Below are 15,274 nucleotides of genomic sequence, written 5' to 3'. Positions count from 1 at the left end.
TTGTTTTCCCTCTTTCTCAGCTACGCAGTGAACTGTGAAGTACATTCATGCTTCTTTATTATAGAATCTGAAGTAGGGAGGGACCAGTGTCCTGGTGGTATTTTCAGTGGCTTTTTTTCTTTCTGTTTAGGTACCCATGCAGATACTGTTAGGACATGTACCTTTCTAGGACTCCATGTCCAAATGTATATAGTAACAAGAATGAGGACACTTGGGCATATCTGGACCATTGCTTAATTTCATCTGGTTTCAGAGTCTTTGGCAGCTCAGAGAGTAACCTCTTTCCTGATGAGATGGCACCTCTCTCAGGGCTTCTGGGTATATCAGAATAAATAGCCACTTAACCCCTCTCTTTCCTTGTCTTTTCCTCAAAACCGTCATTTATTTCAGTCTCTTGACCTTTTCAGGTTTTTTTCTTCCTTTTTTCCATGGTACTTTCTTTTCCATCTGTGCCCTCTGCCTCTGTTTTTCCTTCTGACTTTCTCCAGAAACCAAGTTAAGTAAGCATACTAGTAGGTGTGTTTAACTGGATTAAAATGCCCTCAAATGTTTTTTTAAAAGGGTGTTTTGTGGCAGAGGACTCATTATCTGTGACTTGGTGGGGAATGGTGTACAAAATTAGAACCACCTAATAAGAATTACAAAGAGGTAGAGTTCTGTTTTTTTTGTTGTTGTTGTTAGGAAAGAAGATCTTCTTAACAATAAAGGTGCCTAAAAATGGATTGGTACCTCTTGAGGTAATTAATTACTATGTCTGGAGGTGTTCAAGTAATGGCTGAACCACCACTTAACCAGGGATGTACATATGTATACATATATATGTGTATACGTATATGTGTGTTTGTGTGTATATATATATGTATATATATGTATATATATAGACTTGTACATGTACCTGCTTTAATCTCTGAAGGCATTTGAGTTTGAAGTAGGTTAACATCCAATTTTTAAAATCCTACAGTTACATGATTTGAAGAAATATTTTTTATTTTCTCATCTCTTAGTTGGTTGTAATCTGAAATTCAGAAATGTAAAGCATAGACTGTTTTTATTGGATGAAATTTAGTTGCCACATTCAGATAGTTCAGTGTAATTTTAAATATTTAAATAGTTTAATGTAATTTTAAATATTTCCCTCTCAAGAAAAGCTAAAAGTTAACTTGCTTTTTTTTTTGTTTTTCGGTACGCGGGCCTCTCACTGCCGTGGTCTCTCCCGCTGCGGAGCACAGGCTCCGGACGCGCAGGCTCAGCGGCCATGGCTCACGGGCCCAGCCGCTCCGCGGCATGTGGGATCCTCCCGGACCGGGGCACGAACCCATGTCCCCTGCATTGGCAGGCGGACTCTCAACCACTGCGCCACCAGGGAAGCCCTAAGGTTAACTTGCTTTTACATTTGTAGAGGCTTCAGTAAATTTCTCCACCATGTTCAGCTGCCATGGCTCTTGCTCTCTTGTCTCAGTATAAAGCCTTTTGCTGATGGAATACTTTTTTTTTTTAAGCAGACAGAGATTTACAAAGTGGTGGAAGTAGATTACAGAATCTTTGGGAGGGCTGAAGAGATACACTTTAGACTTAATTTCTTAGGAACAACTGATGATAGACTTTTTGTTTTTTCAGACATCTTTATTGAAATGTAATTCACATACAGTAAACTGCACAGGAAGTATACAATTTGATAAGTTTTGACATATATATACACTGGTGAAAATATCACCACAATCAAGATGGTGAGCATATCATCCCCAAAGTTTCCTCATGCCCCTTTCATCCTGTAGTTTACATGTTAAGAGTTTTTTATAAATAAGACCATGTGTAAATATACTCTCTTTTTTTTTGGCTGGCTTCTTTCACTTAGCATAATTATTTTGAGGTTCTCTTATATCACCCTGCTTCCCCTAATGTTAGCACTTTACATAAACGTAGAATAATTATCAGTAATAGATTAACTCTGGTGCAGTACTAGTCACTAAACTATAGAACTTGTTCGAATTTTTACCAGTTTTCCCCCCAGTGTTCTTTTTCTTTTTCAAGATTCTATTTGCGATCATCCCATGTTACGTTCAGTTCTTTCTCCTATTCTCCTGCCATCTATAATAGTTCCTCAGTCCTGTCCTTCATGATCCTGACACTCTTAAAAGAGTGCTGATTAGTTATTTTGTAGACTTTTCCTCAATTTGGATTTCTCTGATGTTTTCTTATGATTATACTGAGGTATTATATTTTTTTGGCAAGCATACTACAGAAATGGTGGTATGTCCTTCTCAGTGCATCTTAGGGATTCATGATGTTAGTATATATTATTGGTAATATTGACCCCCATCAAGTGTTGTCTGTGGGGTTTCTCTACTGTAAAGCTATTATCTTTCTTTTTGTAGTTAATAAATATCTTGGGGGAGATACTTTGAGAAGATACAAATGCTGTTTCACAAACTTGCCCACTCATTTTAGCATTCGTCTGGATCTCATCTGCAACAGTTATTACTGTGCTTCTTGCTTAATGGTGATTCTCTGTTTTTCTCTTTCCTACTACATTTGTTAATTGGAATTCTGTTATATGGAGGAGCTGTTCCTTCGCTCCCATTTATTTATTTATTTTGTTTTTGAATAGATTTTTGAGTTTTATTGAAATCTTACATGAACAAGAAATTGGAAATACAATCACATCAAAGAACAAATTGTCACGGCTTTGACGTTTAAGCCAAACAAATTTTGTAGGGCAGATTTCAAAAAGGTGTGAAGTTATAACAATTTAAAAACACAGTTGACCTACTTCTAGGAATGCAAAACATACAATCATAGGTTATTTTCAATACAAGAAAACTTAAATTTGTTTGCTTTAATTTCTTAAAACTACTAAGACAAAGCACTAGCTTGTATTTTTATTTACAGCATACTCCATTTTGCTAGGTAATCTATCCTAAATCCAAAAAGTGAAGCTGTCCAAAACCAAAGGTTCTGCAAAATCATGATTTAACAGTGTGCTCAGCTTGTTTTGAAGCTAAAATGAAGCCTGAAAGGATAAAAGCATTGTAACTCCCAGAATAAGGGAACTCCGCAAGCTCAATAATGTCCAAGAGCATTTATGAAAAGAGGAAAAAATAAAAAGACTTGAGTATATACACAATAGTGATTTCTTCAGCCCAATACAAATGGCAGTAAATTGCTACTTAAAGATGAAACAGATAAGCCAGTTTTTTTTTTGAAGGATGTAGATCTAGAGCCAATCGTATCTTGCCAGTATCGTTTTCAAGCCCTCACTTGTCTATTTCCACTGTTGCCCATAAGTATCCTGATAAAATTCCTGGTTGTCATTATTGTAACCGTAGTTACCAGAATAGTCACCACCTTGCTGAAGCAGCTTTTGAGCAATGGGCTGGGAACCCCAGTTCTGTTGGTTGGTCTGACGGCGCTTGGAATCAGGTTGGTTTACCCATCTGCCTTTCTCTTGCCTCCTACATTGCCCCCACGGTTGCCCCGAGATCCACAGGAACCACGGCCTCTCTGCCATCCAGAGAGCCACTTGGTGGTCCCAAAGGTGCCCCCCTTTGTGAATAGCCAGCTCTACCTCTTGGAGGTGGTGCTCCCCACCCCCTTGGTGGTGGTGGAGCACCTCGCCCTCCCCTTCCTCCTCCTCTTCCTCTTACTGCATAGCCATCATCATAGCCGTAGTAGGGATCTTCATAGCCTCCACGGTAGTCGTGATAATCATAACCGTAGTAATCATCATAGTAATCTTCATAGCCATAGTAATCTGGAGGGTAGCCATATCCACCTCTCCCCCCACCACGACCCCGACCTCTAATTGAAGGTGGCATACGAGGAGGAGGGTGATAGTAATAATCTTCATACGCAGTGCTTCTGGAGTCCTGTCTAGCAGCTTGTGGCGCTCTTTCCTTTTCTTGTCTGGTGGCTTGGCTAAGACTATTTCAATTTCTTCCCCTTCTATTTCTTTGCCATTCATTTCATCCATGGCCTTAACAGCTGCTCCTCTGTATTCGAAATGAACAAATGCATAATCTTTCAACTTCTTCACTCTTTCAAGTTTTCCAAATTCAGAAAACGACTTTTCCAATATTTCTTCTGTCACTGTAGTAGCCAAGTTTCTCACAAATAAAACTTTCACCTTAGCCATGACTTCTGGATCTGGTTCTTCCACAGGGTCAGCCCATTCAACAGTAACTACATTTCCCCATACTTTTACTTTTCCACTCGTCAGCTGGCGTCTGGCTTGTGCTGCTGACTTGTGATCCTCATACTCAAGGAAGCAGAACCCCCGATTCTTCTTTTTGTCATTGGGTTGATGATAGAGAATAACGTCCACCAAACCCTCTGTGACTTTACTGAGTTCTTCCAGAATGTTTTCTTTAGTCTTATTCTTTGGAATTGATCCAACAAAAAGCCTGTTGTTTGCCACAGAAATGCACACTCCAAGGTGTTTACCAGGGTGAATTTCATAGCTGTCACACAGTTTTAACAGCTTCCTATGCAGCTTCCTTTCCACAGAAGGTGATAAATGCATACCCTCTGTTCTGACCAGACAGTGGATCCATCATAAGACGTAGATCCCAAATGGGACCAGCCTTTTCAAAAAGGGGCACCAACTCATCCTCATATAAATCTCTTGGTATTTTACCTACAAAGACTTCTGTTCCAATTCCAGGTCGCATGCCAGAGTACACACTGTCTGGTGGAGGACCACCATACTTTCTCTGTCCTGTGGTTACATCCAGGGTATAACCAGTCCTCTCAAGCAAGGCCTTGATCTTTGCTTCATCGGGTCCCTTTGTAGACTCTTGCACCTTGCTCCCCTGTTTCTCCCTTTGCCTGTAGCTCTTCATAACTCCACATAAAGTGCACTTTTGTTCTGAACATGTGATAAGTCACTTTCCTGGAACTGCTGTAGTACAGACAGAGCTCCTTCTTCATTAAATTCCCTGAGAGCATCAATGGCTCTTTCATCAAGATCGACATAAGCTACCAATCCTGTCTGAAATATTTCATCAAGCCTTTCTGCCACCTTCTGTGGGAGGCCTGCCTCTATCAGTGTCTTGTAGTGTTCTGTGTGAGTTACACTGGAAGTATCCATTGGTTCTTCCTCTTCTTTTAACTGTACCGCATTACCATTCACCTGATTAGCCATTTTATTATGCGGGGCAGAGCTGGGGGGGCCTGTGAGAATCAGCGTGAGGCGCTTTGAAAACGACTAGAAATGGCGCGCACCACCCCTCCCCCCTCCCCATTTATTTATTGAAATTGTGTCATTGTGGGTTCATGGATATTTATCTTATTTTATGGATTATAATCCAGTACTACCATTATTTTATTACTGAAATTGTTCCAGGTATGACTATTAGGAACTCCTTCAGGTTGGCTCCTTTGTTCTTTCCAGAAGCCCCCATCTTTTTGTGTGTATTTCCTTATTTTTTTGGTACCACATGATGTTCCAGGCTAATCTTATATTTTCCCTGCCCCAGCCCTGGAATCAGCCACTTCTGAAGGAGCGCTCGTCCTTTTATTGGAGACAGATGTTTAGAAATCAAGATCTGGTGTGCTCATTAGCCCCCGTGTAGCCTTTTAAACCAGCGTAACTAAAGTTTCCAAGTCAAGGCAGGTATATTGAACATAAATTACGTTTTTTGAAAGAGAAAGGGTAGCTCAATTTAACTGATGTGTTGTATAAGTTTTAGAGGAGGTAATGTTATTTATTATGTAGTGAGGAATAGGAAGGACATTTTGAGCAGGTTCTTGAATGGAAAAGTTGAACTCTCTAAGCACCTCCTGAGTTCGTTCTTTTTCCTTGTGGTTTATTTAATGTGAAGTTTATTTCTGTAATATCAGATATGCTTATAGCGAAGGCTAGTTACTGTTGTTATTGCTGTTTTTTGGCCTTGCCGCGAGGCTTGTGGGATCTTAGTTCCCAGACCAGGGATCGAACCTGGGCCCTTGGCAGTGAAAGCGCGGAGTCTTAACCACTGACCCGCCAGGGAATTCTCCAGCAAAGGCTAGTTTTAAATGATGTTTTGATAAGCTACAGCTATATACCTGTCTGTTCATGTGGATAATTCCGTATTGGCCATACAGTAGTATGGCCCTTGGTATTTTCAGATTTTACATATGCTCTTAACAGACTCTCAAGGGCTTATAACTGTAGTTTGTGAATTTGAATCATGTGTGTTATGGATTTGGTTTTGATGTTCTCATGATTAAGTACATACACTGTGACTTCTGTGAAGTTTTACTTTATTGCATTTCCTGGGCAAATGAGTGGTCATTTTCAACTGGGGACACCTATCAGAGTCACCCGTGGAGCCTTTTGAAATACAGATCAATCTCTGAATCCTACTTTGGCCCTTCCAAATCAGAATATACAGGATGAAGTTCAGATATCTGCATTTTAAATTGTTTTATAGGTGATTCTTATGTGCTTACCTGATTAAGAATGGCTACAGAAATTTTTGTGAACTGGAGGATTCACAAAGGTCTCAGGATTTATTGCTTGTGAATGTCATGATCCAGTTATTATCTATAGTAAGGAATTTGTATGGAGGATCAGCCTTCTGAAAAGTGGGGGAATATTGAAAAATATTAATGTAGAATAATGGATTCAGGCCCCCAAAATGTGGATTATAATCTTGTTTATTAAGACTGTGACTTTGGGCAAACCACTTAACCTCTATGAATCTCAACCAATATCCTTATTCACAGACTTACTAGGCATTTTGAACTAGATAAAGTATCTAAGAACCTTGCAGCTGACATTTAGTAGATGCTTAATAAAAGTAAGATTTACACATTCACTTATAAGGAAGATTGGATTTGGATCTCCTAAATTTTGACTACTTGAGAAATAAATCATTCTATTTGATCTTTTCAGATTTATAATCAGTTTTTCCTTTTCTCTCCTTAATCTTCCAGCTTCTGGATCTCCCAGGTATCATTGAGGGTGCCAAGGATGGGAAAGGTAGAGGCCGTCAAGTCATTGCAGGTGAGTGTTCCAGGGCCACCATCCTGGGATATCATCCCTTTACTGGGTACTGTTCCTTTAGATGGGACTGTTGGGCTTGGAGTTGGTACCACAATGAAGGGCATAGTTTTACCTGACTTCTCTCTGGAGTAGAATGTCGGAACTTGAAGGGACCTCAGAGAGTAATAGTCCAGATCCCCATTTGCAGAGAAACACTAAGGACAGGAGAAGTGAAGTGCATTGGTGCAGTGTTGCACTGTTGTGGCAGATTCAGAGCTAGAACTCAGGTTTCCTGACTCCCACCCATGCCTTTTCTTTTTCTTTCCTTTTTTTTTTTTTTTTTTTTTGCGGTACGCGGGCCTCTCACTGTTGTGGCCTCTCCCGTTGCAGAGCACAGGCTCCGGACGCGCAGGCTCAGCGGCCGTGGCTCATGGGCCCAGCAGCTCCACGGCATGTGGGATCTTCCCGGACCGCGCAGGCTCAGTGGCCATGGCTCACGGGCCCAGCCGCTCCGTGGCATGTGGGATCTTCCCGGACCGGGGCACGATCCCGTGTCGCCTGCATCGGCAGGCGAACTCTCAACCACTGAGCCACCAGGGAAGCCCAAAATTTTATTGAATTTTAATTAATTTAAATTTGAATAGCCCCAGGTGGCTAGTGGATGCTGTATTGGATAATGCAGCTCTAGGCTTTTTGCATGGCTGTCATCCTGAGATTTTCTTTTGCGTTCTTGTGTGGGATCCCCTATTTCTTAGAGTCAGCGTCTTACCTTTTTTGGGTTATTTTCATGTTTTGCTGAAGTACATTCTTTAGAAACTTACTGAAAAAGAGTGAATAATAGGTACATTGTTCTGGTTTTTCTTTTCATGTTTGAAAGTATTTTTATTCTACCCTTATGTTATTAATTTAGCTATTTATGGAATTATAGGTTTGAAGTCATTCATGGATGACTATCAGAAACATTATGCTAAATTAAAAGAGCCAGGCACAAAAGACTAGATTTGGTATAATTCTATTTATATGAAATTCTAAAACATGCAACTTAATCTATGGTGACAGAAAAGCAGATCAGTGGACTTCCCTGGTGGCGCAGTGGTTCAGAATCTGCCTGCCAGTGCAAGGGACACGGTTCAAGCCCTGCTCTGGGAAGATCCCACATGCCGCGGAACAACTAAGCCCGTGCACCATAACTGCTGAGCCTGTGCTCTAGAGCCCACGTGCTGCAACTACTGAAGCCCGCGTGCCTAGAGCCTGTGCTTTGCAACAAGAGAAGCCACTGCAATTAGAAGCCCGCGTACCGCAACAAGAGAAAGCCCGTGTGCAGCAGCAACGAAGACCCAAGGCAGCCAAAAATAAATAAATAAATTTTTTTTAAAAAAGAAGAAAAGCAGATTAGTGGTTGATTGGGAATTGAAGGGAAGATTCATTGCAAAGGGGTATAAGGGAACTTTTGGAGGTGATGGAAGTCCTCTGAATCTCAGTTGCTCTGGTGGTTATACAGGTATGTACATATGTCATCAAACCATGTGCTTAACACTTTATTTTTTATAAATTATATCTCAAAAAAGTCGACAGAAAATATGCTAACTGGATAATCTTATTCTTTTAGAATTCTTAGTCTTAAATCTTTCTGAACTTTTTCAGGGATTCAGGTTATTGCCTGGTTTGTATCTTCATTCCAAATTATTTTTCTACTAGTGTATCTAGAAGTTGACACATCCTCTAGATACACTAATAGAAAACAGAATACATTGCAGATTGACTTCTGGCATAAATCTTTGGAAAGCTTAAGAACTTCACGTGTGTCTGTGTATTTATTAAAAAAAAAAATCCTTAAGTGTAGGAACTCTGTACCACCCCCTCCCCCTTTTGGAGTATTTGAATTATGTTAAGTCTTTAATGAGCTTTGAAAAAATTTTTATTTTCAATTCTTCAGTGGCCAGAACGTGTAACTTGATCTTGATTGTTCTGGATGTCCTGAAACCCTTGGGACATAAGAAGATAATAGAAAATGAGCTGGAAGGCTTTGGCATTCGCTTGAACAGCAAACCCCCCAACATTGGCTTTAAGAAGAAGGATAAAGGAGGCATTAATCTCACAGCCACTGTAAGTGGAAAAGGTGATATGGGACAGGTTGCTGAAGGGACTGGGGTGGAGAGTGGATTGTGGTACATAGACATTGACATTTGGAAATTGCCTGGCTTCTCCCAGCACTAATTGAGGTAACACATGTTGTCGTAATGACTGAGAGAGTAGGACAAGAGTCGGTCTCAGACTTACTTACCTTTGTGACTTTATTTCTTCCTTTGGGTTATTTGGGGTGGTATGGGACTAAAGACCAATCTTACATTTGCATGAAGTAGATGGCTGCTGATATCATCTATTTTCATTCATTCAACACAGATTTATAGAGCATCTACCATGGGCCACACATTGTTTTAAGCTTTCAGGGGAAATGGAAGAGGGAGCAAAATAGACAAAAATTCCTGCCCTTATTTTTTTTTTTTTTTTTTTTTTTTTTTTGGGCAGTACGTGGGCCTCTCATTGCTGTGGCCTCTCCCTTTGCGGAGCACAGGCTCCGGACGCGCAGGCTCAGCAGCCATGGCTCACGGGCCCAGCCGCTCTGCGGCATGTGGGATCCTCCCGGACCGGGGAACGAACCCGCATCCCCTGCATCGGCAGGCGAACTCTCAACCACTGCGCCACCAGGGAAGCCCCTGCCCTTATATTCTAATGGGGAATGTAGCAAACAAAATTAATGAGTGATTATAGTATATTAGATAATGATAAACTAAGGACAAAAGTAAACTAGGGAAAGAGGATGGAGAGTGTTGGTGGGAGGGTTGCAGTTTTAAGTAGGTTGATCAGAGAAATCTTCACTGGGGTGACATGAAGGAGTGAACCAAATGAATATCTTGAGGAAGAGCGTTTCATGTTGCAGGAACATCCAAGTGCAGGGCCCTGAGGTAGAGGGTTCCTTTGCACGTTTGAGGAACAGCAGAGTGAGCAGGCAGGAGAGTGGTAAGAAACAAAGTCATAGCATAGGGCCAAACATGCTTTTACTTTGCAGGAGATGGGTAACTTTTGGTTGGGTTCCAGTCTGTGGAGTAAAATTGATTCAGGTTTTAATGGAATCAGTCTGGCTGTTTGTTGAGAGCAGACTGAAATGGGTTAAGTACAGAAGCACAGAACCCATTTAAGAGGTTATTGTAATAATCTAGTCAAGAAGTGATGGCTTCTTAGACCAGAGTTGTAACAGTGGAGATGTGGAGTGGTTGATTGTGGAAAGATTTTGGAAATAGTTGGTAGAAATTACAGCTGGACTGGATATGGGTTGTGAGAGAAGGAGGTGATGGTGAGTTTTTGTCCTGAGCTAGAAAAATGGACTCTCATGACTAAAACAGTAGGACTTTGTGTAGAATAGGTTTGGAGAGGAGGGGAAGATCAGATGTTCGGTTTGAGATGCCAGTAAACTTAAATTAGACCTCCAAGTGTTACTGTCAAATAGGCATGTGAGGAATGATGATCTGGGTTGGAGCTATACATTTAGTGGTTATCAATTTTAAAGCCATGAGCTTAGCTGGGATAACTTAGCTGAGGAAGAAAGTATAAATAGAAAAGAGGTTCAAGGATTGAGCTTTGTGACACCTCCCTCCGTCCCCCACAATGATTAGACGCTGGGAGATGGGAAGAATCAGCAAATAAGACATCTCAGACAAAGAAGAAGGAAAATTGGAAGAGTTTGGAATCCTGGAAGCCAATTAAAGAAAGTGTTGCAGATTGGTAGAATGATCAATTCTGTCAAATGCTGCTTCTAAGTCATATAATTGAGGACTGAGAATTTCCTACAACATTTAACATTCTAGAGGTCCAGATTATTTGACTGGCATAGATTTAAGCTGTCCTGCCCAAAAGATTTTTTCTATTATCCTGTCATAATGTTTGAGCATTCTTTCTGTATTTTTGCTAAGGCTGCCATAATAAAGTACTATATAGACTGGGTGGCTTGAACAACAGAAATTTAATTTTCTAATTTTGGAGACTGGATATCTGACGTCAAGGTGTGAGCAGGACTGGTTTCTTCTGAGGCCTCTCTCCTTGGCTTGTAGATGGCTGTCTTCTCCTCTGTCTTCATAGACCTTCCCCTCTGTGTCTGTGTCCTAATCTCCTTTTCTTGTAAGAATGTGAGTCACATTGGATTAGGGCCCACCCATATGACCTCATTTTAATTTAATTACCTCTTTAAAGACCCTGTCTCCAGTCACATTCTGAGATACTGGGGTTAGGTCTTCAACATATGAATTTGGGTGGGGATGGGGACACAATTCATACCATAGCACCTTCCTTTGAGTTTGGAAAGATTTTTAGTTCTTGAGTATTTCCTACTGAAAGTCAGGTACTCTCATCCAGGATAATGGTCTTTAGAAATAAGTTTGCACCTTATCTAGGATTATCCAGGTACATCAGTAGATACTCTTAGGAGGTTTTTTTTTTGCTCTCTGACCAGTCATTGTCTTCTATGCCCATTCAGTGCCCTCAGAGTGAACTGGATGCTGAAACTGTGAAGAGCATTCTGGCTGAATACAAAATCCATAATGCTGATGTGACTCTGCGTAGTGATGCCACAGCAGATGACCTCATTGACGTGGTGGAAGGAAACAGGTACTGACTAAATGTGCCTGAGTTTGAATTTGAAGTGTTGTAATGGCAACAACATTGGATTATGAATCTGGCAGCCATTGATTCTAACTCCAGTTGTGCTGTTATCTTAAATAATAGTGGACCTTGCTTTCTTTAGCTGTAAAATGAAGGGTTGATCTTGATTGCTGACGTCCTTCTTTGCTCTGCAATTTGATCATGATAATCTAATTGCTTGTTTCAGTTAACTTGCTGTGAACTAGGCTATCCCCTAAGCTCTGTGTCATATGATGGTCGAAGAGGGTAGGTTCTCAATCTGCTCTCACAGAGTTAATCCATCTGAGAAATCCTGTAGGCTGTTCTGCAGAACTGAGAGCAGACTGGCTGTGTCTATTTTCTCTAAGGGAACAGAGCTGAAACCCTATTCCATGAGACATTACTCTTACTAGTATTTGAAATTAAGTAATAATTGAAATTACTGTTAAAATTATTTCTGGCATTTTAAAATAAATTATTTATTTATTTATTTATTGCTGCGTTGGGTCTTCGTTGCTGCACGCGGGCTTTCTCTAGTTGTGGCAAGCGGGGGCTACTCTTTGTTGCGGTGCGCGGGCTTCTCATTGCAGTGGCTTCTCTTGTTGTGGAGCATGTACTCTAGGCGCGCAGGCTTGGTAGCTGTGGCTTGCAGGCTCTAGAGCACAGGCTCAGTAGTTGTGGCACATGGGCTTAGTTGCTCCACGGCATGTGGGATCTTCCCGGACCAGGGTTCGAACCCATGTCCTCTGCATTGGCAGACGGATTCTTAACCACTGCTCCACCAGGGAAGTCCATTTCTGGCATTTTGAAAACAAATAAAAGCTAGTGCTTTGAGTTACGTGTTTTGGAAGTGAGGTAATGGAAGCCTGAGAAGTTGTGGCTTGCCTAATTATTAGTAACCTTAGCTGTCCTATTGATTGAACATTAGGATTATGACATTGCTAGATGTTGTATTAAAATTTTTTTTTTTATTCTTTAAAAGTTATATTATTAAAAATATATTTACATTCTTACAGTTCGTCAAAGAACTCTGGGAACTGGACTCTGAGACTTGCCCAGGGACACATGTCTAGAAAGTGACAGAGCTGGGAATAAATTCATTCTTTGTGACTCCAAAGCTTGTTTTCTTTCCACTGCAGGATGCTTTCTCAGTAATTAGTTGCATGGCTAGGGACTACGGCTTGAGTTTTGTTACTTCTCAACCCATAGTTCACTTTTTGGATGTTCTACCTTATTTTGGTAGGAAGCTTTTTCTTTTTTTTGGCTGACTTTCTTATGATCCCATTTAAGAGTCTCTGATTTGGGGTCCTGGGTGAGAGGGTGCTGATAATCAGACTGACAGTCTTGTCCACAGCTCCAGACTCACGTATTATTTTTCTTCTACAGAGTCTATATCCCCTGTATCTATGTGTTAAATAAGATTGATCAGATCTCCATTGAGGAATTGGATATCATCTATAAGGTGCCTCACTGTGTGCCCATCTCTGCACATCACCGCTGGAATTTTGATGACCTGTTGGAAAAGATCTGGGACTATCTGAAACTAGTGAGGATGTAAGTCTTAGTGGATAGGGTAATATTACTGTAGGATTTAAACTAGACTGTCCTAAAATGATACCCTCTGGAGCTCATTAACATAATCTATTTTTGGAGATATTTCCTCTCATCTGCGAGGCTATATTGAGGGCACTTTCTTCCTCAAGATAGAGGTTATCTGGGTCTGATCTCCGGGGTGATGGAGGGTTGATTTGCATTCACACATGAAACATTCCAAGAAGTAGGCAACCTCTATTCCCTCTGTGTTCTAGTTACACCAAACCCAAAGGCCAGTTGCCAGATTACACATCCCCAGTGGTGCTGCCTTACTCCAGGACCACGGTGGAGGATTTCTGCATGAAGATTCACAAAAATCTTATCAAAGAATTTAAATAGTAAGTATTGTGGGCCCATGGTGCCTTCTTTTCCCTGTGAGCTACTGGTTCTACTAATAATTCTTAGGATAGTATTATAGAAATTAGGTATTAGGAGATGCTTGCTTGGTTAGAACTTTGCAGTGTCTTCTTAAAACCATGCCAGCTTGGAGCAGGAAGAACCCTAAAAGCCTTTTCAGGTTGGGAGGGCTGGCAGTACAAAGTGCTCTGACTTTCTCTTTTTAATTCGTCTTCCTCTTGGCAAACACAAAATGTTAATTCTTCCTGCCAGCATCATACTGGGCTTCACTGGGTACTGAGCGCCTCTCTAAACCTTTTGCATGAGTAAATCCCCCTGATCTTTCTCATACTCCTCACTGCTGATACAGGTGGAATTTTTTTTTTTTTTTTTTTTGCCACAACGTGTGGCATGTGGGATCTTAGTTCCCTGACCAGGGATTGAACCCATGCCCCCTGTAGTGGAAGCGTGGAGTCTTAGCCACTGGACCGCAGGGGAAGTCCAGAAATAGTTTTTAAAATATTAATACTTGTTTCTGACCCTAAGAATACTGAAAGAGTGAAGTCCTTTATTAAGCTTAACATTCCTTTTATCACAAGTAACTGTATCCACACAGGTGCTAATTTCTACTGCCCTCAAATCATTATATTTTGGCACATACTTGAATCAATGAAGGAGAATCTTGGGAGAAGTTAGACATTTTCTTTTTTCAAAATTTATAGATTACAGGATAGTTCCTGCCTTCCATGGTAACGGAACACTGTTCAAAAGCCTCTGAATTGTAGCTTAACCAAGGAATTAATGAAAGGGGAGAAAAATATTTTGGAGAAGAGACATATGAAAGCAAATAGAATTTTATTTGGTCACTAGTTTCCTGTTTTTGTTTTTAAATTATTGCACAAATAGCATTTTAACTGTCTTAATAATAAAAAAAAATTCAGCTTTAGGCCTACTAATTATGACGTGTCCCTTTTGCATTCCCTTTGTGTCCTTGACCACATGCACACATCCTTTGATAATTTACTATATAAATGTTTTCTCTGTGTTATAAGATTTATTTATATAATTTTTATAACCATAGTTTTTCTATCTTTTGCTACTTTATGTAAGTTTCTAGTCTTAACGCACAGACCTTTCCCTTTTTATTTCTTTAATCCAAAAGTAGGATTAATGATTATATGGCTTATGATATGTTTTGCTGCATTGTTTTCCGAAAGGGCTGAACCTGTTTACATTTTGCCATCAGCAAAATACAAGGCACTGACTCTATTGCAGGCACTGAATTTGACTGCTAAAAATTAGTTTTCTAACTTAAGATAGTAAAATGATTACGTTGCATTTATCTTGCTTGTTAGTACATTTGAAAGATTTGATATGTATTTGTTTTACTAATGGTGATGTATCTGTTCTTGTTACTTGTTTATCTTTTTTTATTTAAAAAAGTGAAATCTTGTGATTATTTTTGGGGGTAATAAAGATTTTTAAAGCAAAGACAATATAAAAATAATATGGCCAATGTTTTCTACCCCTTGGTACATAGTTTTTAGTCTCTGTGAGGCTGGTCTCAGTGTCTTGTTCACTCATTTCCATCAGTAGCACATCATACTGTTAGTATTGGAAGCCCATGGATAAAAATTACCTTCCTATATTCTAAGAAATCAGGAGACCTATCAGTTATGGCTTCTTTCTTTTTTTTTTTTTTTTTTC

The 15,274-nt window shown here is 40.2% G+C and overlaps 1 protein-coding gene and 1 pseudogene across 1 annotated transcript in view; one reads left to right on the top strand and one right to left on the bottom strand.

Annotated features, from left to right (window-relative positions):
• Positions 1-2,938: 2,938 nt before the first annotated feature.
• Positions 2,939-5,159, bottom strand: LOC102992477 (heterogeneous nuclear ribonucleoprotein R-like; annotated as a pseudogene).
• A 1,348-nt stretch (positions 5,160-6,507) lies between these two features.
• DRG1 (developmentally regulated GTP binding protein 1) overlaps positions 6,508-15,274 on the top strand; it is a 13,508-nt gene continuing 4,741 nt past the window's right edge. Inside the window, exons 1-6 of the mRNA XM_055080675.1 lie at positions 6,508-6,528; positions 6,916-6,985; positions 8,901-9,070; positions 11,496-11,626; positions 13,025-13,192; positions 13,447-13,569. Of these exons, the coding sequence (XP_054936650.1) occupies positions 6,508-6,528; positions 6,916-6,985; positions 8,901-9,070; positions 11,496-11,626; positions 13,025-13,192; positions 13,447-13,569 (683 nt within the window). The remainder of the gene's footprint in view (positions 6,529-6,915; positions 6,986-8,900; positions 9,071-11,495; positions 11,627-13,024; positions 13,193-13,446; positions 13,570-15,274) is intronic.

This window comes from Physeter macrocephalus, chromosome 19 (genome assembly GCF_002837175.3).
Source record: "Physeter macrocephalus isolate SW-GA chromosome 19, ASM283717v5, whole genome shotgun sequence".
Taxonomy (NCBI): domain Eukaryota; kingdom Metazoa; phylum Chordata; class Mammalia; order Artiodactyla; family Physeteridae; genus Physeter; species Physeter macrocephalus.
Note: the sequence above shows the minus strand (reverse complement) of the source record. Positions and strands in the feature narration are given on the sequence as shown.